The sequence below is a fragment of the Corvus hawaiiensis genome, chromosome 4, assembly GCF_020740725.1.
Source record: "Corvus hawaiiensis isolate bCorHaw1 chromosome 4, bCorHaw1.pri.cur, whole genome shotgun sequence".
Taxonomy (NCBI): Eukaryota; Metazoa; Chordata; class Aves; order Passeriformes; family Corvidae; genus Corvus; species Corvus hawaiiensis.
In genome coordinates, this window is record NC_063216.1 from 76981889 (window position 1) to 77007530 (window position 25642).

At 48.8% G+C, this 25642-nt stretch overlaps 2 protein-coding genes across 4 annotated transcripts in view; one reads left to right on the plus strand and one right to left on the minus strand.

Moving 5' to 3' along the window:
* Positions 1-10006, plus strand: part of MKLN1 (muskelin 1) — a 102518-nt gene extending 92512 nt beyond the window's left edge. For both annotated transcript variants that reach the window (XM_048301872.1, XM_048301873.1), the window contains one exon: positions 961-10006. In XM_048301872.1, the coding sequence (XP_048157829.1) occupies positions 961-1082 (122 nt within the window). In that variant the 3' untranslated portion in view covers positions 1083-10006. The remainder of the gene's footprint in view (positions 1-960) is intronic.
* Positions 10007-10859: 853 nt separating this feature from the next.
* Positions 10860-25642, minus strand: part of PODXL (podocalyxin like) — a 45076-nt gene continuing 30293 nt past the window's right edge. The window contains exons 3-9 of one of the 2 annotated variants that reach the window (XM_048301874.1): positions 25112-25266; positions 24547-24612; positions 18175-18331; positions 17300-17361; positions 17044-17208; positions 15669-15725; positions 10860-14452 (exon numbers count right to left, since the gene is read on the minus strand). In XM_048301874.1, coding sequence (XP_048157831.1) covers positions 14258-14452; positions 15669-15725; positions 17044-17208; positions 17300-17361; positions 18175-18331; positions 24547-24612; positions 25112-25266 — 857 coding nt within the window. In that variant the 3' untranslated portion in view covers positions 10860-14257. The remainder of the gene's footprint in view (positions 14453-15668; positions 15726-17043; positions 17209-17299; positions 17362-18174; positions 18332-24546; positions 24613-25111; positions 25267-25642) is intronic. The other variant, XM_048301876.1, reaches the window with a different exon arrangement.

Consider the following 25642-nt stretch of genomic DNA (forward strand, 5'->3'; position numbering starts at 1 on the left):
AAGCCCCATCCAATCTAACCTTGACCACTTCCAGGCATGGGACATCTACAGCTTCTCTGGGCAGCCTGTGCCAGTGCTTCACCACCCTCAAATCTTTTCCCTAGTTTTAAGTATTTTTAAAGGTGAGTTAGTTCTTCACTTGGTACAACATTTTATCCAGATTTTGGGTTTACAGATAGGAGGGATATGTACGTCAAGAGGTGCTTTGAAAATCAAACAAAAACCCCAGCCCTCCTTGATTTGATTAACTTGGTTGACTAATTAACTGAAGAGTGAGTTCACTGAATTAAAAAGCATTCCTTTGAGATAGCAGCAATGGGAGTAATCCAAAGTGGAGGAAATCATTGTGTGCCTGCCCTGTTGTTCTTGCTGGAGGCTTCAGTGTAGGATTTGGATAAACAGTGCAAACCAAACCTTGCAGTATTGGGGGGCAGCATTTCAGAAACCAGTTTGCAAAGCTCCTGTGTGCCAATATGCAACCAGGTGCAAGTCGAGTGAGTAAATACCAACTCTTGAGTTGGGACTCCTGCTGTCAGCAGAGCTTGTCTCAAGGAAAACTCCAAGCAATCCAAGGAGCAGTTCTGGTTATGGCAGTGAAGATAATGAAAAAAGCCTGAGGACAGAAGAAATGAGGCACCAAATAAAAATAGCTGCACGAATTTTGTTTTTGGGACATCAGAGCAGTCCCCTGAGAACTCCTGCTTCCCCTGTTTCTTCAGGGCTGTCAGTGAGCTTGACAGGCATTTGTTTATTACTTTCTATGGCATTTTGATGGCAGTGCTGGCTTGGGGTGACATAATCTCTGTATATGTGCTCACAGTAGTGGGACGGAGAGCTGGCAGCCTTGTTAGTGGAGGCAGAGGGAGGAAACTGTTAACATTTCCCCTAAATGGACAATTCCCAACTAAACTGAATGTTTGGGATTGTGAGGACTGACTTTCCCTTTCCTTCCTCCCCCAGGATTTTCAGACGTTGACCACACATATGCCCAGAGAACTCAGCTGTTTGACACGTTAGTCAACTTCTTCCCAGACAACATGACCCCTCCTAAAGGCAACCTGGTGGACCTCATCACGCTGTAATGGAGCAATCACTGGACACATGGAAGAGGGGAAAAGCATCCATTTTCAGTATTTTAATTTTTTTACTGCATTGATTGACTGCTGGGATGAAGTTAATATAGTAACCCCTAGGTGTTTGAAAGGGGTTTTATACTTGTCTGGTGAATCCCTGGAGCTTTTCCCTTGGAGTAGGTTAATAAAATGTAACTGACATACTTCTGACTAAATACATATATTTTTTCTGACTTTGGATTTTGAGTTAGCAAATGTAAAGGTGGGGGGAAAAGAAAAAGAAATAAAACCCAGATCTTTTTGCCTATGGGGGAAAATTTAAGATTTGTGAGTTGTCTGGGATTAAAGATGATGGGTTTTATTTTGCGTTTCCTGAGGAGGAGGGGGGAAGAGGTTTTTCTTTCCTCATTTGTAGCTAGTCATGATGTATTGCTTTATCCCACAACTCCATCCTCAGCAGCTGAATGACTTGGTGGCAGGACACTGGCACGTGTTGAGGTGATGTAATTTATGTCCTGAGTCTTGTGCTCACGGTGTGTCGCGGGAAGGCGAGCGCGTGTTCTGAACTGTCTGTCTCCTCGTCCCAGAGTCGTGCTGACAGTCGTGTCTAACTGCATCTGAGACTCCATCTAAACTGACTACCTACATCCCTGTCTCCTGTTCTCTGGAGCCTTCCACTTAAACCTAGCAGGCAAGAGGGAACCTCAGAGATACCGCTGGAAAACGGGAGTGCGGTCGCCGTCCGCATGGGCCCCTTTTCAGGAGTTGATCTCTTTGCTGCTGTGCTCTTCCACTGAGAAACCCTGCGGGTCCTTGGCGAGCCTGGCAGAACTGGGTCTTCCACCACATACACCCCCAACCTCTGCAACCTGACCCTGGGTTGGGTGTAGGATTTCTGAAGCAGACTGTCTTTGTTTCCATGTACTTCTCTGTGCATTTGTCCATGTGTACGTGTACAGGGCGTTGCTCCCAACAGCTTGTCTCCTTCCTGTGTAATGCAGCTCCCTTGTCAATGCATTTTAGACGTAGATCTGAATGTGAGGGAGGCCTTCTTAGCATAAATATCTGAAAATGAGCTGATGCATATGTATAGAAAATATATTCTCCCTTTTGCTGAAAGTGTTCTTTATAAACACCGTAAGGGCTTGGTGCTGCACTGTGAGGTGGAATGAAGGACACGCATACCCAGCATTAGAAACTCTGCATTCGGTGTCCATGAGCATTCAGTACACACTGGCAGATGTAAATATTTATATGAAACTGCAAACCCTTCTGTCCAGCAGTATTCATGCCAGTCGGGTATCATTGCTGCACCCGCTGTGGCTCCTGTTGAACTTGGTGGAAGTCCTGTGTGTGCAAAGATGATTTGGACTCTTGAAATAAAGAGTTAGTTGAGTGTCTTTTTCAGAGATCAAGTGTCTGCTTGCTTTGATTGTATTGCCTCTTTATCATGTTCTTTGTGTGACTTTTGTAGTCCTGGTGCATTAGAAATAAATTTCAAAATCTCATACTAGTATTTAATCACTTAGAAAGGAATAGTGTTGTCAGAGGCCAGGCTTGTCTTCAGGGAGGTCTGTACAAATGAAGTGTTTTTAACCTGTCACTTGAGACTTTCCAGACACTGTGCACTTCAGTGGATGGCAAGTCAGATGTCTGGGGAAGAATCCACTCAGTGTGGGAAATGAAATCTGATGAAATTGTTTCTTTGGAACATGGCAGGTTTTTTCTTCCTATTGGCATGGAAAGTTTTACATCACTGCTTGGCTTTGTGGTGTCCTACCTGTGCTGAGGCTTTGTTAACTAATGTAGAGTTTATACAGTACAAATGTACATACTGGGGGAATATTATGGCTGAGGTGTTGCTTCCCTTGAGATCAAACCGAGAGCTTTTAATGCAACCAGCCAAAATTCTGCAACCCTCTAGTACTTAAATTTAGTGCTGCTGTGCTCCTTTATCACTTGATGCCATTGCTTGTGTATCCTCAGCTTCAGTCAGATGATTAAATGCTCTTTTTGACAGTTGCTAATTAACCAAGCTCTTTGTAAACTGTTGTGTGTCCACCTTGGATGGCTAAAAGAACCCAAAAGATACATCTTGGTGGAGGAGCCCTGGCGAGCAGGCAGGGGAAGTTCAGGAACGCCCAGAGCTGTGAATGGCATTGCTGGTGAGCAGTGCACCGTGTCAGGTCTGATTTGTGTGACAGGAATTCGATCCAAACTCATTGTCCTCTGTGCCAGGGGTGTGCGCGGGGCCCGGCAGCCTCAGCTCTGTGTTTTGTAGCATCGTGCAAATCAATGATTTGTCTGAGCGAGGGGAACGTTGCTTCTGCAGGACTGACAGTCCCAGCTAACGAGAGCACTTCAGGATGATCAAATATTGACCTGCCTTTGTCCCGAGCAGATCGATGCCGCTCGCACCAGCACAGTTCATGGATTACAGCTGGTGATTAACCAGCAGAAACTTTGCTCAGCTCTGCAGTTATTTGTTGAGCAGCAGAGGCACCATGTGGCCAAAGAGGTTAATCCAAAGGGAAGGCTTCTTGTGGCTTTGCCAAGGGTCTTTCCTTCTTTTTGTCCTTAAGGCTAGGAGTCAAATGGTTTCTTTGCATTGGTGTATGCTACGTTACAGTCTTTAAAATCTAATAAAAAATTCTGAGCAGTGAAGTATAAATTCCCTTTCAAAATCAGCCAGTTGTTGTCAGGCAGTGACACAGGCAGTCTGATTTTCATTGCATGCTGATCTTTAAAGACACTGGTGATATTCCAGGAAAGCATTAGACGTGCTCATTACAGAAAGCCCGAAATACAGGCAGTAAAGAAACCCACGGGATCTGAAAACAGCCACCTGAAAACGTTTCACAGCCCAGTGCATGCGAGGTTATAAATATCCAAGCTGTGCGTGAGAAGTCTTCAAACTTCACCATCGTTGCTTGCAGGCTGTGTCTGAGGCTGCTCTTTAGCTTAGACAAGACAAACATACTCTATTTGCCTTTAGATTATAAAGCGACTTTGTGTAGGAACTTCACGCCACATAATCTTTGCACTACAGTGAGTAGTTTTATCTGTAAATTCTGTGTTAACCTGTAAATAAGGTATTGCAAAGGAAAGCATCGTTCCTTATCAGAGAGGAACTCATTCATCATGATTGGGGTCTTTAAAGCCAAAGTTACAAGGTTCTGGTGTGTCTTTTAAAACTGGAGGAAGTCAGGATAGGATAAACTTGATACAGACATTCAGACTGCACTCTTGGTTTAGCTTTTTTAAAAATACCCTTTGAAATTCCTGTGTTTGGTTTGTCACCAACTGACCCTTACAATATCCTTCAGTGGATCATCTCCTTGGATAACAAGAAATTATTCTTTATATTGTTCCTGTCAAGTGACACATTTTCTTAGAGAAATAAAGCCCATCAGAATTAATTTTTTTTGGTCACTTGGATTAGGTAGAATTAAGTGAGTTTGTTAACGTTTGTCTTACACAACCCCTCACAGTAGTCACAAGGCAGAAGTTGTTAAAGAGTCCTCCCAAAATTACCTCTCCAAGCATGTTTTGCTCTTGGGGTGTGACCCTAAATGTTGTCATGTGGCAGAAGGACTTTGTTACATGTTAAATGAGATTGTAGCCACCTTAGCCACCTTTTTGCCTTTTTATTTTGAGGATCCCATTAGTTAGTATTGGTCCTGGGAAGGCCTGAAGGGTGATGCAAAATGTTCCTGGAAAATAGTTGCAGGTTTTATCCTCTGGCTGTTTTAAAGATACTTGTGATGTGTTTATTATTATAATCTCTTCCTTTTGCTGAGCATAATGAGGAGGGAGAACTTTGTCTTGGAAAAGTTTGTTTGCCCTTTCCCTGGGTGGCATCTTGCATGGGTAGTTAAGGTAGTCGTACCCAGTTGCATAAGTGAACCTCTGGAATTAGGTTTTTGTTTGCCTGGGATGGCTCTGGGTGTGCACAGGTACACGCTGGCTCAGGGATCAGGCTGGAGCTTCCTACCAGAACTTCAGTTAGCAAAATCTTACTCTTATTTTGGAAAATCAGTATGGGGACACCCGATTGGAAAAGCTTTTCTAAGGCATTGATTGCCTTGTGCAGTGGCAACTAGAGGGAAAGCAGAAATTTTCCTAAAGAGCGTAGAAAAGCTTCCCTTTGTGAATTGTCCTGGATGACTGTTAAATGAAATTGCTGAAACTTTTTGGTCATTGATTATAATAACCCAGCCTGAAAATTTAATGATTTAATGATGAGAGTTTAAAGATTAAGAAGTCAGTAAGCAAATTAACTGGACCCACCTATTTGCAGGAGGATGGCAGAGGTGTGGGGCTCGTTGCCAGGGATTGCTACAGCTCATCTGTGTGTTTCTTTAATTGGCAGCCACGAGTGTCCAGCGCTCCATGAGCTATTCCTTCTTCCAGAAGAAACTCCTTCCAAAGCCGAGTAATGACTCTGGAAGAGAGTTTTTCATAAGGCTTTGTGGAACAGCTGTTTGCTGAACCATTTTCCTGATGTGTGCAAATTTTTCGAAGGGAGTTTTCTCTGTCCCAAAGTCGTGTGCTGACCTGGCCCTGCTGTGCCAACCTGCTCTGGGGAGTGATGGATTCAGAGCAGTGTCCTGAGGAACACTTCAAACTTGTTTGCTGCTCTTACTGTGGGAAAGATGAGCACTAATGCTGCTTGTTTCAAATGCAGGAGGGTGGTAGGTACCTGTAACACAAATACTGTCAGCTCTCTTGCTGCCTCCTGCATTTCAGAATCAAGAAATAAGTACTTTTGTAGAACTTACCGAGTGAACTTTAGGTTTGAGTAACTTCTGTACAACCTCCATCTCTGTACAGGCAGTAATTCTGCTGATGTAATGCTGTGCCACTTCTGGGGAAAATGGCAAAAATGAGTAGATACATTTCCATTCAGTCCCTTTGTTTTTAAAAGTGGAAAAATGTCTTGTGAAATCTTGAGTCCCCGTGTATGCTTTGAATTTTAGCTTATTAGTTGGCTCAGAGTTAAGGAATGTTTGGCTATTGTCAAGTGAAGTCCTGACGGTAAAAGCAGTTCATGTATGTCTCTGGAAGTGCTTGTGTTGTTTTATAGCTGTTCTTACTACAGAAACAGAGGTGGACTCAGTTGAAAATTAAAATTATTGGTGTTTTGATTTAGGGGGAAGATTATAGAAACTCTGAGCTTGGCCTGTTTTAATAAGTACATGTGTTAATTTGGAGATGGGTCTTATTTTGTGAGAGGAGAGTTTAAGAACAACTATATGACTTGATATAGATCGCTAGTAGTATATAAGCTGTAAATACTGTTGAAATGTAAATGTGCTGTCAGAAGCTTGTTAGTGTATCTAAATGCCTGTGGGAGTGGGAGACCTGATCATATCCTGTCATGGAAAAGGTTATACTGGAGATTATTCAAGTTGTGGTAATGGCTTATAGGCAAAATCCCTCTTTTACTGAAAGCTTCTATTATAATGAAAAGTTGGAGTGGAAAAAGTAGGTTTACTGTACTGGAACCAGGATAAGAGTCCATGGCTCAGCACTTGGATAAATTGACTCCAGATGCTTTTGTTCGTAGGCAATGGATCCAAACGCGGTTTTGCAGTGGAAGCCAGTTAATGACCTGCTTATTGCTTCTGGAGAGTCCCACAGGAGAGCCTCACAGGGATGCCAGCAGGTATCCCTTTGGCATTCCTGCAGAGGTCACAGAGCTGGCTGGAGTTTGGGATTAGCCACGTGTGCTTCGGTTATATCCGTACAGCTCCGAGGAGGATGCGGCGGCTGTGTGGGCTGTGTGTAACTCCAGCTGTATGGCTGAGGTGTGGAGCTCTGCAGGGCAGCCCCTTGCCCAAGCACAGGTCCTGAGGATAACACATTGCTGCTTTCTGCTTTGCTTTCATGGACTCGGTTTGATGGGGCTGAACTCCAGATATTGCTGTGACCCAGATTCAGTGCTCTGCTTCCAGTGGAGCTGCTGTCAGTGCATCACCTTGGTACCCTGAAATCTCAATTTATACTTGGTGCAGACACAGTTCCACGTTGCCTTGGCTTCCAGCTGTTTGCTGTAAGTCAGCACAGCTTTTACTGATGACCTGGGGAGTGTGAGTGCTGTCAGAACTCACTCGACTGTTCAGCTCCAGTGTGGCATCACAGTTCATTCCTGGAAACAGGGATGTGAGTGAACAGCTCAAAACTGGCTCTATCAGGTTAGATTTTTGGGTTTGCTACTAATTTGAAAGGAGAGTCTTATCACGAGCAGGTATGATGGTCAAAGCACGACCTCTTGGTTATTCTTTCATTTATTCTGACTTCTCTTTTCCTGTGTGGCTGTTCACTGCTATTAAAATGCTTCAGACTTCCCTGAGTTTAATGGGTACCTACAGAGGAATTGAAGGTTAGAGCTGTGTAGTGTTATTGAGGCATCAGTTTCTCCACATCATGCTCTGTTTGCTTCCTTTGCAAACCTCCTTCCTGCTGCCTCTGAAACAGTCAGGAAGGATCCTTGTGATTAACATTGTTCTTTCCAGGGCTGTTTCTCATCCCGGGTAAGGACAGGGAAGTGTGGGAGATGATTTCCCACTGCAGCACAGACTTATTGTGCCCTTCCATGGCCCCACATTCAGTCCTGTGATACTCCTTCCTTCCCATCTCAGGGTTTATTTTGTGTGACCTCAAGAAGAAAAAGGTGATGGTACCAGCCCTCAAGTTGTCCCAGGTTCCTGCACCTGCTCTTGTTATCCCAAAACTTTCACTAGTATTGGGGTGTTTGGTTTATTTCTGCAACATAGCAGGGCAGAGGGAATGAGAAGATAAATAGTCTTGGGGTTAATACAGGGATGCCTGACTGAGTAGATCCATAAGATGTGGTCTGTCCTTGTGGAAGAGCTTTGAGGAACTCTCCTAACCAGTAGCGTTGCTGTTTAGAGCTGGTTTTACAATGTGAGCTGGATTGTTTGGCTCTTTTTCAGAGAGAAGTGATGTAATTTTGGGGTCTTCTAGTCCTGGAGCTTCATCTCGAGCTTTGGCCCCTGTCTACCCCAAAGAGAGGATAATACAAATTTTATTCTCTCCACAGCAATTGCAAGGAAGCCAAGTTGGGCTTAACCCTGCTCAGACAGACTGGAGGTGGTGCAGCACCACTGGCTTTTGGATCAGGTCTGGGTGCCTTAAAGGATTGTTAAAACCTAAAAGTGTTCTGAGCTTTCTGATGAAAGCTGCCAGTTGGATTAAAGGAGATTAGGTGCTTTTTAATTAATATGGTGGTGGGGAGGCTAAACCACAACAGTGGCTCCAGTGGTTGCAGTCATCTTCACATCCCAAATAGCAATGGATAGGTTTTTCTCCCCAGTGACAGGAAAATATACTTTAAATATCCTGACTTAGTAACCAAGGGATTCAATCAATTACTCAGTGTTTCACTAAGCAGAGAAGTGCTGCGGTGTGTGAACAGGGTCTGTTCATTTAAAAAGCCACTTGGAGGCTAAAACGTGATTTTTTTTTTTTTTTTTTTTTTTTTTTTTTTTTTTTGAGGTTTTGACAAAAACCCAGCTCTTAAAAGGGGAAAATGGAGGAGAACTATTGTGCTGTTGACTTGTTTTCCCCTCCTGTCTGCTGTGGTCATCAGGAATGCAAACTAGCAGTGGAGGGTGAATATTGCCTTCATCTCTCCCTCCTCATTCCTATCCCTCCCGTTGATGTTTTGATGTACAAAACACTCCTCACTTCAGAAGCTGCTGTGTGGGGTAGTGGAAAGGAAAACAAACCCCTCGTTATTAGTAGCTGTTACTTTGCTAAAGCTGTATTTCCTGCTGTGTCTTCCAGCACTCCCTCCTCCACAGAAGGAAATGAGGGGGTGCTGGGGAGACCGTCAGCCAGAGAAAAGAGCTTAATTATACAAACAAATGTGGTCATGAGAGTTTTGAGAATTGGAGGCCCCGAACCACGCAGACCACTTTGCTGAGGGACAGAAATTGAAAGTCTGTGGGCTCATTCCCAGTTAATTGGAGGTGACATTCCCATCCTTGTGGGCTGGTGGTATTGTACATGTTGTGCATTCAGATGCTGCGATGCAGCATGTCTCATTTTGGGAGTATTGAGCCTTGTTAAATGTTTGCCCTTTGAAACTGCTGCAGTTGCCCCTCTTAGGGGATTTGGTGGCATGGACAGGACCCGGGTAGCTTGGGGTCAAACACGGTGAGCTGGCTGGACACCATCACCTGGTTGGGGTGGGGTTTTGAGCTGTTTGTTGAGCTGTTGCCTCTGCTCTGATGGTATCACTGTAGTGTGTGATGGTTTGTCTGGACCTTCAGTGTTCATTATCTTGTCCTCTACACCCCAGTGTGGCCCCCGAAAGCTGGTTCTCCCTCCCTAATGCTGGAAGTGTGAGTGTCCACCCCCTGTCCACAATTTGGCCTCTCTGTTCTGTTTTGGCACCCAGCTTGAAGGGTTTGCACCTCCACAGCAATCCTGCAGGCTCTGGTGTCCGTCTGGATTCCCCTTGGTGTCTGTCCTGCAGTTGTTGTCTGGGACACCTGAGCACAGGAGAGCTGAGCTGAGAGGTGTGGACAGCCCTGGGCTGGAAAGGAGCATCCACGGGGTGATGAAAGCTGTGAACTGCTCATGTGTTTTAATAGGCAAGTCAAATACTGACTGCTCCTGTGCTGAGCCCATGGTGGTTACAGGCATCTTCCCTGGACTCTGGTGATTCCCCATCCCACCTTTTTCTTTATGGGTGATCTTTGTTCAGCCTGGAATGTTAATTTTCTTCCTTGGCATAAATCATCTTTGATGATTTCTGGGTTGGTGTGTGAGCCCCATGCTGTACATAAATGAATGAGTGATACGAGGAATATCTACAAATGTAGTTATGTTGTATGTAATGTACATAAGGAGAGAATGTATTTTGTTCATTTTTTTCTTAATAAAAATGTATATGCTAGCAAGGGTGTTGATTTAAGATCTTTTTGTTCTCACATCGCTTTGGAGAGTGGAAAAATGCCTGTGAAGGTCTTGTAGTGTTGGAGAAATTGTGAAACCAGTGGTGCATTATGTCTGGCCCTGTTCCTGATGTCACTGATGAGCTCAGTCAGTATCCCATAAATCCAGCGTGTTCCCAACATTCACAGGAACTTTTACTGGGGAGGAACATGGAGTTAGAACATAGGCTGCTGCAAAACGCTGATTTTTAATATCTGACTTCAACCAAATTCTTTTTTTTTTTCTTTACATAAGCAGAAACTTAACGTGGGACAAAATGTTTTATTTTGGGCACTTGAAGGCCAGCCGAGCTGCTGAACTGCCCACGCTGCTGCTGCCCCTCTGCTGCCCTTGGGTGATGCCTCTCCCGCTGTATGGGTGTGAGGTTTGATTGCCTCCTCCACAGCCTGCCCTGAGTGTGAGGAGGGGCTGCAGGCCAGGAGTGAGTTAGGATGAAATGCAGAAGTAAGGGTGAAATGCAGAAATAAGGGTGAGCTGCCTTTCCCTCTGTCAGCCTGAAGGCACCAAGAGCTTAAGCAAGTGCTCTGGCTGTGGTGGGGGTGCCCTCACATTGCCCCAGCTGCCCACCCCTCCGAGTCCTCTGGTTTTTAAATTTAATAGGTTTTCCACCACTATAATACTGCTTCTGCATAGGAAAAATACAGGCTCTTCCATGGCTGGCTACCTTGAAGGTCTGGGTTGGTTTTGTTCCAGCTGGTCAGTGTTTTCCCATGGAGCATCTCCAGAGCAGGAAGCTGTGGCCCTGGAGCACCAGCTCTGCCCTGCCCACCCCTCCCCTCACTCATCCAAAGGTACGAGTCTTTTACATAAGAATGTTTATTGACAGAAATACATGATGCTCTCAAAATATATTTGTAGGAAAATGCAAGAATAATCTCTTACAATCCAGTTCCTCAGTAAATTCCAGTGTAAATCAGACTCCTGTCCCCGTGAGAGATGCTGCTACACACAGTATGTAAGAGCTCTACTATATGTGCAAGGCTCAACAGGTAACCACCTGGGCAATCAGGTTTTCCTTCTCCAGTCCCTCACAGACTTCTGTGTGTCTTCTGTAGGCAGCAGTCACAGTATCAACCTCATCAGCTGGGTCACGGCACTGGGAGCGGGAGATAAAATGCTCCTAAAGTATTTACACGTTTCCTCATGAATCTGAAAATAGAAAAGTCTCTTGCAAGGACATCTGAGCTGCTTGCAAAGCTCTCACCAAAAGGTAAGAGCAAGAATCTCTTTGTACAACGTGTGGGATGTTAAAGCTGTTTTGGGGGAGAGAGGAGGAGCGCAGGGAAGGGAGGAGGGGCAGGGAGGAAGGAAATGCCTTGGTAAATATTTATTTTTTTATTTATTATTTTTGGTGTGACAGTTATGGCTACAGTCTACGAAGGGAAGGGTTAAGGCCAAAGATGCTCATTGCTGCATTTCCTACCTGATTTTTTTTTTTCCCCGAAAAAGAATGTTCTCAACATTAAAAAAAAAAAAAAAAGTACTGTTTTCTTTTCCTGTGGAAATAGTTCTTTTAAATAGGGGAAGGAAAATCTACTATAAAATATTAGTGGTTTAAAAATATGGTGTCTGGAAAAATAAATAAATGTACAATTCCTATTCAAATATAAATCACTGTAAGCACTTGCTGAGCAGGTAATATCTTCACTGGTCTCTGCTCGGAAAGATTTAAGGTTACTTGATCTCAAGCCTCTGTAGGGTTCTCTTGGAAAGTCTTTGGACCTGACTCATTAAAGCACTTTGGCATCTCTTTGCTGGGAAGGGGGAATCTTTAGGCACAAGCTAAAGCCTGACCACCTGGAGATGCCCTGCCAGGGGTGTCCTTGTGGCAACTCCAGCCCCCATGGCCACAGCATCACTGCCGCCCTGTTTTCACTGTGTTTATTTCTGGGAAGGACAGAAGTGTGAGGTCAGGGACCTGCTGCTCACCTTTCAGGGCAGCTGGGAGGCCAAAATCCTCACCAGAGCAATTGTGGATGCCGAGGCCGCTTCTCTGAGCCTCATGGCCATGTTAAAGAGCTGAACTTGATGCTGCTAGAACAGGGGTAAAGTTGTGGCATAGAGTTAGCTGGGCAAGAGCTGTGTTTTCCTGCTTCATGTCAAAATTTAATCCCCTACCAGGCTGGCCTTTAGCTTTTTCTTTCTTCTTTTAATTTTTTTTTTATTTTTAATAATTTAAGGTTTTTTTTTAATTTTATTTTGTTATTTCCCCTCCCCTCCAAAATTACTTCCCCATAGTGCAGTGCACAGGTAAGTGAAGTGTGCAGAATACATTGCTAATGAATAGCAGGAATATTTACATACAAAAATATAAAGGTTTGAACACTTCAGACTCTGCCCTTCGGTGCAGGACAGAAGGGGGAAGAGCCACATGTATCTTCTGCCAGTGCCTGTCATGAGGCTGAACAAACCACCCCGATCCTCTCCTTCCTGAGTACTCCCAACTCCACCAGGGTTTCTCCAAGCTTCCCATTGCTTGGCTCTGCTTTTCCCCTCATTCAGGGCAGCCATGGGAGCAGATCCCAGTCGGGTTGACTTGGTGGCAGAGCCCAAAGGAAATCTCCCCGTTGTGCCTTGGTTTATGGCAAGCAGGGGAGAAGGGCTGTGTTTGGGCATCGCTCTTATCTGCAGCTCCTCTGGTTTGCAGAGGGATTTGGGACAAGCACCATCCTCAGATCAGGAGAAGGACTCAGCCAAGTGACCTTCTGGTCCTCATGTGCTGGAGGATGGTTCCCACTGGTCCCTGCCTCTGCCAGGGCTGAGCTGCTTCACCAGAGCAAAGGCATGAAACTCTCCCCAACCTTTCAGAGCCATTTAGGAGCTGTGGTGGGCAGTCAAAATCCAGAAATGGCCTCAGTCCAGCCATGTCTTTCTTCTCCCCTCTAAAGACTTCAGCAAAGGGAGACCTGGGTGACAGACCAAGGGCTGCAGGACAAAGCTCAGTCCCAGCTTTGCTGCTGAGCTGGAAGTTGCTTTGCAGGTCTCTGTTGTCTTAGTGGCTTGTGAAGAAGAGCTCGAGAGCGTGGACTGAGCTTTTAAACCTCGAGGGGAGGAAACACCAAGGGCTGTACTGGTGTAAAACCCTGAATGCCACCAAGCTCCCTGGCTCCTGTTCTGCTGCTCTTTTACCTCTTCTGCTGCTCAGGCAGGAAAATGTGCCCTCAAAAATCACAAACCATCGTGGTGTGTGTGTCCCACAGTCTCGTGGAGGATGGATGAGGGCTGTGAGATGCTGCTGTGTAATTCCTGGAAGGCATTCTATAGGGAAATGCAGCACCAGAGCTGGACTCCTGCACCACAAAACTGCCAACATCATACCTGGACTAGAGACCAGGCATCACTCTTGCTCTCCACACCCTTCCTAAGAGGGATGAACTCAAGGAATTCCTCCTTCTCCTCTCCCTCCATCTCATCCTTTCAAAACAAGAAGCTGCTGCACCTCTCTCAGTCTCCAAGTGGGTGCAGGATCTGTTCCACAGCCCCTGGCAGCAGGGCTTAGCATCACTTGGCACTGCTGCATCCCTCCCATCCCGCTGGGTCCCGATGCATCCATTTGCCTATGGCACAACGAGGAGCTCTTGTGCGTTTTAGCTCTGAGGAGAGGATGGAAACCGGATTAAAAAGGAACAGGCTGTTCCAGCTTTTTCCACTCAATACCTGGGTGTCAGGGAGGGCAGGGTGATGACTAAACAGCGTGGGCCAGAGGATTTTTCTAGCTGTAATTGCCAGGTGCTGCTTTGCTGTCAGACGTGCTCCATCTCCCGTCCTATTTACTTCATTTCTCTTGATTTTTGAGTCGCTCCGTAGCTGGAGGATGCAGCTGGCGTGGTTGGATGTGGGATGGGAGGAGACATGCTTGGAGGAGACACCAGCAGCTCTTCAGGAGCAAAGCCACCCTGTTTGCCCATGATCAGGTCTGGCGTGGGAGGTGGATGGGGGATGGAGGATGCTTGGCCAGATGTGGCCACCAAAGTGGCTTGTGTTGATGTGCCCCAGAGGTGTCTTCTCATGTCCTTTCCTCTTCCATCCTGCACCCCATGTGGTGGCACAAGGGGCCATGATTAGTTCATTAAGGGATTTTCTGCCTTTTGGGGGGAATCTTGCCTTATTTTGGAGCTGTGTGTGCATGTGTGTAGGGTTTATTGGGGTTTTTTTTGGGGGGGGTGGTCGTTTCTCACTTGATCGACTTCTGCATCTTATAAATGCGTGTCCTCTTCTTCCTCCAGGTCCTCCTTCATGAGGGTGTCCAGAGGAACAATCCAGCTGTCCCCCAGCTCACCGTTGAGGTTCACCTTCTTCTCCTGCATTTCAGAGGAGGTCTCCATCACCTCCAGCGTGGGGTTGTCGTGGTAGCCGTTCTCCATGGTCTGCATCTCCTCGGTCAGGCGCTGCTATGAGGAAAGAAAACCATGAACCCCACTGAACAACACCTTGGCCTCGCTGTGAGCATCACCTCAGGGCTGTCACCTCCCAGCCAGCTGTGACAGCTGCCCCATATATATTGATGTAACTACATAGAGAGACATTCGTGGTGAGATTGAGGTGGGGTCAGCGAGGGGATAGCATGGAGCTGGCAAGAGGAAGACTCTGCAGATGATGGGAAGGAAGAAAGACCAGCCAGAGACATGTGGAAAACCTCCAGGAGCAGCTGCCAGCTTCAGTTTGTTCCACCCAGGATGTTGGGAAGAGGCTGAGCATCGCTGCATCCCAACTCCTGCCTCCCTACCTCAAATCTGCTCTTCCCCTCCCCTTTCTCACCACCCCTGTCTTTGTTTAGTTGCTCTATTATTCTTCTCTTCCTTAACTCGGGAGTAGTCCCACCTGCCAGATCTTGAGCATCATCCCTCCTCATTCTGGAACTCTCTATGACAACCAGGCAGGGAAAGATGCAATCAGGCACTTTGTCACCCTGGTCCTTTGGTGTGATGTGCTTCAGGCTCTGACTCTGCCCTTCATCCCTTGGCAGAACCCCAGCCCATCCTAATTTTGCATCCACTTGGGCTCCTTCATCCCCATCCTTCCCTAGAGGGATTCAGTGGGGAGGTGCAGTCCTTGGTCAGCCTTTTTTTGGGAAGCACAGGGCACTTGGTGGGTCCTTCATGCCTCTCCTTCCCTGGAAGGATTCAGTGGGGAACTGCAGTCCTTGCTCAGCCCTTTTTGGGGAGCCCTGTTAAAATCTGCCTGGATTCACAGCTTGCTCTATTACAATGCTCCTAGTAAATGTCAGGAGACAGGCGTGGGAGGGAATCCATGGAGAAGGAAAGGGATGGAGAAGCAAAACTGCAGGGCTTGGTGCTGGCAGAGGGGCTGCAAAGGCACTGCTGGGCGTCCCCTGTGTCACTCGTGGCAGGGGGGATGTGGGTGGAGATTGGGGGATGCTCGAAAGCAGAGGACACATCTGGGCTCTCCCAAGGGCTGCTTCCCTGTGGGATTGCTGGTCTCCCACCATGGCAAGGCACCCTCCAGCCATGCAGCGAGGGGAAGGGGGCTGTAAAGCTGGGCTTTAGTCCTGTTAAAAGCTCCTGGGCCCTACCAAGCGCCGGAGGTGAGAGCTGGGGGTGTTACGGATGCGGCGCCCGCCCCTCCGATCCCTGTGTTGGAACTCACATTAAAGATCAGGGCCACATGTCCATCATCAAACCCGGGGACATCAGGGTGGATGTTCTGGGTATTTCCAAGATAAAACAACAGGGAGGGAGGTGAGGGGGAGGGAAGGTTGGAGGAAAAAAAAAAAAATAGAAAAAAACTTTCAAGTCATTTTTGGAACTGAAACAGAAGGAGAACAAAAGAAACCATCCAAAAACAAAGCCAGGAAGGAGGAATGCGTTTGATTTTCAGAACTAGCTTTGGTTTTGCTACTTTGCTCTGTGCCTGGTGGGAATTTACCTCGGGAACATCCAGCTGGGACTGGTACCAGTTCCTCTGCACCAGGTTATTTTAGGGACATCGCTAAAAATACCTTATTTCTACCTGTTTTCTGAAAATCATGGGGCATGTTGTACTGTTCTCTGTCCCTGCTGGGATGTTTTTCACCCCAACCAGGGAGGTTTCATCCAAGGGGTGATGAAATCCTGTAAGCTCCAGGACGACCACAGCACAGGTCAAATATTTATTGAGGTTTTGCATCTTCCCCTATTTCTTCCCAAAAAAATCAAGCCTGGTAAGTACAAACAAGTCTGACATTGGCACTGGTTTGCTCTTCCCTCCCTCCTGTGTTCACCTACCTTGCACTCTAAATATTTAAAGCTGTATTCCTTGTTTTCCCATGGGGCAGATGTTGGGATTGCTGAGAAAGGATGAGCTGGTCCAGGAGAAAATGATTTGAAGTAAGAGTGAAGTAGGTTTGCTTCTCCATTGGAAGGGTGGTTTGCCCTGATTGTATAATCTGATTTCATAATTATTTTCTCTTTCTGTTTCTGTCTGTCCCAGAGCTAAATCCTCAGGAAGAGCAGTTGGGACCAGTGCGAACCTCGGTGCCCCAGGGCTTGGGAATGGCCAGTCCTTGCAGGTGGACTAAAATCACCCGGGATTGCTTCCTGAGATAAAACTCACATTATTTTATCTTTCTGTGTTGGTTCTTCCTTAAATCCTGCTGCTCCTGCTCTGAAATTTGGCCCTGGCCCAGCTCTTGCAAAGGCTGAGCCCTGTGGTGTCAATGCCCCTCCTGCTGATGCCCTCCTTCTTCCCTGCACGCAGGGGGGCTCCCTGGCACCCCTGGGGGTGATTCTGAGCACCCAACTCAGCTCCACTACTCGTAAAAGTATTTCAAGAAATTTTTTGAGGGGCATAGCTGGTTTTTGGAATGGGGTTTTGGATTGAGAAGGCCTTTCTTATTCAAATTACAACCGAGGGTGGTGCCCACTGGACAAGCCAGGATGTCTCCACCAGCAGAGACAGCAACACTGATGATCCTCATCTCTTGAAGATGCCTCTGGGATGAAAAAAGTCTTGGGATACCTGTCCCACCCCCCTGCCACCTCACCTGGTCCTTCTTTTGGGAGAAGCGCTGGTGGCAGCCGTAGATGGCTGCGATGAGCAGCAGGGACCCGGCCAGGGTGATGATGGTGATGATCAGGGGGGTGCTGAACTCATCGTTGATCGTCATGTCCTCCACCATTTTGTCAGAGGTGATGTTGACGATGCCAAGCTGCCACAGAAGGGACAGGTCAGGCTCCTGTGCCACCCACGTTTGGGGAACAGCCATGGGGTAGCTCTGCCGTGACCAGGGACCCACTTACCTCCTCTAACTTCTCCTTCTTCTCCTTCAGCCCCTTGAAGACTTCTTCAGAGTCCAAGCGAACTGGGGGAAGAAAGAGGCTTCAGTGAGCACAAGGTGTGGAAGGGATGTGTCACCATCCCCTGGAGGATGTGCCACCATCCTCTGGAGGAGGAGGATGGAGATGTGTGGGGATTAACCTAACCCTTGTAGGTGCTCCACAGCCAGACAAGGAGCCGGGATCTCTTCTGGAAGGGGGCAGCCCCAGAGCCCCCAGGCCCCACCATCCATCTCCAGTGGGTGATTTACGAGCAAGCCCAGTGAGGGGCATGGACTCGGCTCCTCAAGGATTAGTACCCAGTGCCTGGGTGCCTTCCCTGAGGATGGATGTGGAGTCTGGACCACCCATGCAACCCCTGCTCTGATGATGAGTAAGAGCAGGATGGAGCTCAGGCCTTCCTGCCCCTCATGCTAGGGCAGCAGGATGTCTCCATGTCCCCAGCACCCCAGTCCTAAAGCAATATTTGGGCACCCCCAGGCTGAGCTGGGTATTCCAACAGGGCTCTGTCATGGGCAAGAAGCTGCTTTCTGTGGTCTTTGGGGAAGGATTTGAACTGGGCACTTGATTTTAACCATCTGGGAGGGATTTTTCCTCCTGGAGATTGGTTGCTGCCTTGACTCAACATGGCAGAGGGATCTGGTGCATTCCTTGGGGCACAAAGCTCGTTTCTGGAATTGCTGTACCTCTCCCAACCACTGGGATGGGGCAGCCACAGGAACAGAGTCCCTTGGCCAAGCTCTAGTAGACCTGAGGGCTCTGCCAAGCCTCCAGCTCTGGGGTCCCCAGTTCCAGTGCCACCCTGTCCCACTGCAGCAGGAGGGTGGGATCATACTCACGGTGCAGGACCACGCACACGGCCCAGCAGTGGGCTTGGGGCTCGCAGGCCGTCAGCGTCACCGTGCACCTGTCCCTGCTGGCGTCGAACGCGTGCTGGGCCGTGGAGCAGAAGCTCTCAAAGAAGGTGGTGTCGTTGCTGGCAGCCTCCCACTCAGCCTGCAGTGACAGCGAGGGTCAGCAGTGCTTCCCCACCAGGGACTGCCCAGGAACATCCTGCCCCATCGCCAGGGGTGCAGGATGTCGCATCCTTATAGAATGACCCCTTTAAGACTGGATGTGCCGCTCAGTGCCACAGGCTGGTGTCGGGGTCTCCTCCCCCTGCCATGTAGCCCTGGGAGAGGGGCCCTGAGGGGACAGAGATGGCGTTTCCCAAGCCCCTGCTCAGCCTCGTTCCCCAGTGGTTGTTTTGTGTTCCCCTGCGCGGGCAAGGACCCTCGGTCTGGGGATTGTGAGAGTTCCTGGGCAGAGCCCCGCCCATGCAGCTGGAGAAATAAACATCTCTGAAACATCTATCAAGAATTGGTCCATATATATTTCTTTTCCATGGCCTCCTTGTTTGATACACGTGTTGCAGTATCCCCACTGTAACAAATGGTGGGGAATGCGGGCAGAATGATCCCTGATCCCTACAGCGACTGACTGTGAGTAAATTCTAGAAACTGTGGATTCCTCTTCTTGTTTTTGTTTTGCTGTTCCATCTCTAAACTATGGAGGAACCATGGGAAGACTCTTGGCTCTCCAAGCCACATATGCACATTTATCTTAAACTTGAAAAGATTCTTGAACAACGATTTGTAAATTTTAGCTTAATTCAAGCTGAAAAGGAGCTGAAGCACTTCCTGGCATGGTTGTTTAAGAACTTTTTCTACGTTTCTTGGGATTTAATTCTTACCAAAGACTTTTGGAAGACTGTTTGGACACAGTTAATTTTTGAGTCAAAATATATGCTGATGCAAGAATATTTTCGTGAATATTATTTAATTTCTGAGACTGTTGAGCAATGTCAGCTGTGTCCTGGCTCAGGGAAGCCTGCCTCAGGGACCGTGCGAGTCTGGTTGACAAGGTGATATTGGGTCATAGGTTGGACTTGATGATCTCAGAGGTTGTTTCCAACCACACAGATTCTGTGATCTTCCCTCATCCCTTTGCACTGCCTGCCTGCTGCCAGCCCTCCCAGGGAACAGGAAAAGTTTAAAAGTAGTTTCTTTACAAGAAGCCGAGCTCTTGGCTGCCGTTCCTCACCAGGGCCCTGCACCAGCCTTATCTGTGAGCCGCAGCTTTTGGTGTTCCAGGAATAGCAGGTCCCTGAGGGAAGCGAGGCGGGGCTGGGGAGGCCAGGGGGCCACAGCAGGAGCAGGGCAGGGCTGTGCAGCCCCACAGTTCGCCCACAGGCATCTCCAGCCTTTCTACCCTCTGTCCCCACCAACACAGGTCCCTGTCCTGCCTGGAGCTTCCCCACAGCTCTGTAGGGAAGAGCAAGAGACAGTGTCTTGCTTTTGGATAGAATCGCAGAGTGAATCGCAGAGTGGTTCGGGTTAGAAGGGACCCAAAACATCATCCAGTTCCACCCCCTGCCATGGGCAGGGACACCTTCCATAGACCAGGTTGCTCCAAGCCCCATCCAACCTGACCTTGAACGCTTCAAGGGATGGGACAGCCACAGCTTCTCTGGGCAAATTGAAGCATCCCTGGAGAGATGGTAGAGGGGTGAATGGAGCCCACACTCCCTCTAAGGTGTTCCTGAAGTTCTTTGCTTGATGCTTCGTAGCATCTGGGAGCTCAGCAGAGGGGATCACCCTTCTCCATGCACAGGTCCTGATGTGTGGATGTGGCACTTGGGGACATGAGTTAGTGGTGGATTTGGCAGTGCTGGGTTAATGGTTGGACTTGATGATCTTAGAGGGCTTTTCCAATCTAAACGATTCCATGATTCTGTGCACAGGCCTGGCTCTCACAGGTCCTGTATGAGAGGTGCTGTATATACAGCTCCTGTGTGCACAAGTCCTTTGTGTGCAGATGCTCCTGTGTGTCAAAGTCCTCAATCCATGCTGAAATGAAGTACGTGGCTGGGAAAGGCTCTGCTCCTGCCTGCTGCATCACCCCAAACCCTCCCCTCCCATCCCAACAGCACTGGTGGCCGGCAGCACCCTGCTTGCTGCACTGCAAGGATGGGAGCTGCCCGGCCCGGGGACGCACCTAATCTCACCCCATCTTATCTAAATATTTGGGAAGCAGCAATGGAGACAGGATGCACTTGCCAGGGCGGAAGGCCGGCCCCGGGTACAGTTCCAGGGCGAGCTCAGCATCGTGAGGCCACTGTCCCTTGCCTGTCCTTTCGCTTTGCACCGGGAGAATTTCCCCGGGGCCCCTCTGTGGGGTTGTACCGTCCCTGGGAAAAGAGCTGGGTGGGGAGTCTGCCCCCAGCCCGGTGCCGGGACAGCCCGAGGGCAGCATTCCCTGGAAAGCTGGTTCCCAGCTGGACAGGGGCTGTAGCCTGGTGATGGCGGTGGTTTTATCACGTCTGGACGCTGGGTTGTGCTCCTACGCTTGGAATGTTGAGTGTTCAGTCCCTGGCTGTGCAGCAGTTGCCGCTTGGCAGAGGCAGGGAAAGCCTCTGCTGCCCCCCTGCATCCTCCTTCCCCAGGCTTTGCCGCAGCTCTGCTTTCCTCAGCCCTCAGTAACCTGTTTGTCCCTCTGCCATCCCATGGAGGGGGGGGAATGACCCTGTTTTTGGGTGGGGAGGGAAATGGGATGCGAGGCTAAAACCTCGCTGAGACCGCTTCACTGGCAGCTGGTGAGCAGTGCCTAAAGCCCTTCAGAGGGTGCACTGGAGGGACTGGCCCTTTCCAGGGCTGGAGAGGGGCAGGGTGAGGCCGCTGGGCAGGCAGGGATGCCCCTGGCAGCTCCCCCTCCGCCGCCGGAGCCGCTCGCATTCCTTGGCCGGAGTTGACAGGCGCTGCCGAGCAGCTCGGATCCGGTTCCCACACTGGCAGGGACCTAAAATCAACATCCCCGAATGAGGTAACAGCACTTGAGTCAACAAACTACCCCTGCCAGCTGCACGGGGTGAGGGGGGACCACGACCCTGCTCGGTGAGGGAGTCCCTCTGCCTGCTCCAGGGACTGTCCTGTGTCCCCAGAGCAGTGGGTGGCACACAGCAATTCCAGTGGGCTCGAGTACTCCTGCTGTGGCTTTTGCACCTCCCACTGCAGCAGGTTCTGGTGCTCCCCAGTATCCACTGACTCAGCTCCTTGGGCACATTTGTGTCCAGGCGGGGGACACGATGGAGGAGGAACCCTGGGAGAGGGACATGGGGTTGTGTGGCTCAACCACAGCTCAGGCTACACCAACCACCTCTGCCATCATCACTTCTTGCTTCACCTAACTCATTTTAGGGTTGGGATGAGGAGCAGAGCATCCGTCTATCCGTCCGTCCGTCCGTCCATCCATCCATCCATCCATCCATCCATCCATCCATCCATCCATCCATCGCTTCCAAGGCAGGAGCAACCCAACTGAAAATATATTTGTGAGCCAGACCTTGGGAGAAGTCATCCTATGGAACGTGAGGCATTGAGCTAATAAGACTTACTGAAAAAACTCATTAAGATCCTGCTGTAAGCAAAGGAAGGAGAAGTAGAAGGTGGGGGAACATGGACCAAACTGTTCAGCACTGCTTAAAGCATCATCTGAAGAGGAAGGATCCAGGGAACCAACCAGCCTGTGAAGTACCTACAGTCCACAAAGCGGTGCCAACTGTGTATTTGGCTTTTTTGGGGGATTTATGGCTTGAATTCCTTTTTTTTTCTGGAGAAAGTGAGGTGTGGTGGGGTGAAATGTCTGCAGTTCCTGGGTTCAGTCCCAACAGTTGCTGGTGTCCCCCTGTTGTTGGTGCTGCCCCACCAGCCCAGCTGTGCACAGGGTGTGTAGCTCTGCAATGTCCTCTCCCCTGCCCTGTGGGATTCAGACATGTCCCCCATCACTGGTTCCCCACGTTGCCCTTGATGCTTCCCTGGTTTCTTGCTGGATCTGAATTTTGAGTACAATGCCACCCCGACTCTGGCTTGTTCTCGGAGCAGGATTGGAGCTGTTTCTGGAACACTCCTCCTTATAGCACACACTTTCCTGTTTTCCCACGGGCTGTGAAACGCAAAGGATTTTTTCACTTTGCTGTCAGGATTTGGCTACAGACGTGTTTACCGGGCCTACAAAGCAGGGAAACCAGATAGTGCCATTTCTCTGTTATCTGCTCAGCTTGGGAGGCACAAAATGGGCTGCAATTCTCAGGAATACAAGTGGAAAGTTAAGGGCAAGCGTGTGGGAGGCGCTTTGGCAGCCGAGGAGGGCAATGGGATGGGAGGATGCACCCTTGCAGCCCTGCAGCCTTTCTGTGGCTGTTTTGGGGCGTAATTGGCATTTTGTGCTAACAATGCTCTGGCTCGTTGTTACACCCAGAGGAATCAAAGGGAAACAGGGTGGGAGACTCCCTGGCTCGCCAGCTCCAACGCTCCACGGCCCTGGAGAGGGCACAAGGGAGTGGTGGATGATGCCAAGATGTGGTGTCTGCCCATCCCTCAGCTCGCTGGTGCTTCCCAGCCTCACCATCCCTGCTTCCAAAAAGCCTCCCAGCACAGCTCCATGGGAAGGACAGCTCCAGACAGAGCATCCCAGTGCTCAGGAGGAGGGGGGAAGCTTTAAACACCAGCATGGTCCTAAGTACTTTTCGTCTCCAAAATTGGATTTTGTCCAATCTGATTGAATCTTTTTATATATTCAATACAAAATTCAATGAGAAGCTTTCCCAGCATGAACCTGCAACTGTGTCCAGACATTACATGGGGAAAGGAATGGTCTCAGGAGAGACTGTCCTGCTGGGGCTTCATGGAAATAAGGTCCCTCCTTGGAATCATCCTCAGCATTAAGGGCAGCACCACTATGGACATCACCACTTCGGCAGGCGTGTGGGCAAGGAGCACTCACACCCAGCAGCAGCCAGAGTCAGAAGGTGACAACAGGCAGCAGGCAGGTGCTTTCCCTCCTCCAGGAGAACAGTGGGTGATGTTGGGAGGTCCAAGCCCTTTCCAGGGCTGCCAGGCAGGGCCATTTCCCAGGGACAGGGAATTTCAAGAGCTGCTGTGCTGACAGTGTGTCTGAAGGGGTTTTGTGAACACAGTGTGGCTTCACTTCCCTTCCAACTCAGCTGATTCTGTTCACTTAGGACAGGACAGGGAGTGACAGGACAAAGGGGAATGGTTTTAAATTAAGAGGAGAGATTTAGATTAGATATTAGGAAGAAATTCTTTACTGTGAAGGTGGTGAGACACTGGAGCAGGTTGTCCAAAGGAGCTGTGGCTGCCCCATCCCTGGAAGTGTCCAAGGCCAGGCAGGACAGAGCTTGGAGCAACCTGGTCTAGTGGAAGGTGTCCCTGCCCATGGCACAGGCTGTGAGAAGGTCCCTGAAGTGCCAATTTTCCATTGCTTACACTGCCAGAAACCAGAGCATTATCATGCCAAAACCCCCCCCTGAGCCCTGCCCACAATCACTCTGTCAGGACCTTGCCAGCCATTTACTGGTGTCTCTTCCTCTTTATCACCAACTTAAAACTTCTTCCTATTTGGAACTTATCAGTACAGTGCATCTTCACTACTGCAGGAAGCTCACAGCTTCCACAAGAACCATTCTGAATGTGGATATCCCTCAGGAACACCAGCAGACAGTGCCCACCCACCAGAAGGGGTCTTGGTGTGTGGTCATGGGTTGGGCTTGCCTGTGCCCAGACTTTCCACCACATTGTACTTCTCCTTGGTCTTGTAGAGGGTCTGAAACAAGTGAAATGGAGTTTTTTCCTCTCACTTTAGGGTTCTGTGAGAGCACTGAGGAGCACAGTGAGTCTCAAACTCTGGGCTCCTCTCCTCCCCAGTTGCTCTGCAGTTGGATGCCACCCTACCCCAGTGTGAGGTACAAGATCTCACAAAGTACACAATAACTGTGGAAGAACCCCTCATTTTTTTCTTGAGTTTTGGCACAAAATTCCAGCCCCTCAATTTAGGCAAAAAGCTTTCCTGCTAGCTTTTGTATAGGGAAAGATTTACCTTTTAAAATTTCCCATTTGTCTTTCTGTAAGAGCTGGGTGGGCTCAGCTGAGACTTCTACTTGAAGAAGACCACACCAGCCTCTTCTCCTCCTGCCACATCCCCCACTGGTGACACTGCTGAGCCTGGGTTTGCATTCGCCATTTTACACTGGTTGCATCTTTGATGAAATTTCCTCATTTCTGAGCATTTTCTCACATGCTCAGAGCACCAGAGGTTAAAAGCTGAACATCCAACAGCTGCTAATCCTCCATGGCAGTCAACAAGGTGGTACTTACACAGGTTCTGGGTTCCTTCAGATAAATGGTGGGCCCGGTATGTTGCACCCTGTCTTTACAGACGAGCTGGAAAGGCAGAAGAAAAGCAATTCTCAGTGGTGCACAAAGATCGGAAGGACAGCTGGTCACCAACCCAGCAGTCCATCATTTGTTTCCTGGGAAAAGAGCCTGACCCCCACCTGGCTGCACCCTCCTGTCAGGGAGTTGTGGAGAGGGAGAAGGTCTCTCCTGAGCCTCCTTTTTTCCAGGCTGAGCCCCCCCAGATCCTTCAGCTGCTCCTGGTGCTCCAGACCCCTCCCCTGGACACGCTCCCCTTCACCTCCATCCCCATTGTCTCTTCTCTGGAAAACTGCAGGAGAAATGGATGGGAGTAAATGACCTTTTAAGGTCCTGTCCAACCCAAACAGTTCTGTGATTCTGCAACCTGGAATTACTTTCCTGGCAGATCTCTCTCTCTCTCTGACACAGAAACAGTGAGAAGAGCCGCAGGCTTCACGTGCACATGGGATGGCAGCTAAATTAGCCCCACTACCAAGTGCCCTCCTTCGCATTCTGGTGCTGTTACCTTGTTTGAGGAAGAAATGTTGGGGTGCTGGTGGCCAGGACTGCAGCTGTCTGTCTGTTCCCTCGGGGCTGGGGCCGATGTCTGGGCACTGGCAGGGCTCTGGGAGGCACTGGTGGGTTTGGCTGATGCAGATCCAGCATCGTGGGTACTCTGGTCTGGCTCCCCAGTAGGCACCAAAAAACAAGCAGAGAGACACTGACACAGTATAGAGGATACAGCTGGCACAGCTCTGTTAGGGGTCAGCTCAAAATCAGTTTTTAGCTCTAGTCCTGCATCAAAGCTCGTTGTGTCAAGGGCTGGAGAGTCTTTAAGTTGTTTCTTTAATTTTTTTTTTTTTTAATGAACTTTGATACGGAAAGAATATTATTACTGATTTTATTTTCTGTTGCTGAAACCCATCAGAGCGTTCTGGAAAGAGGAATCAAAGGCTATTGGATTGTTGTGTGTGGGTAGCTGGGCAATCACTTAGAAATATGGAGTGACCCTCATTTCACTTTATCTGGGGTGTCTTCCAGGGAAATTTCCTCAACA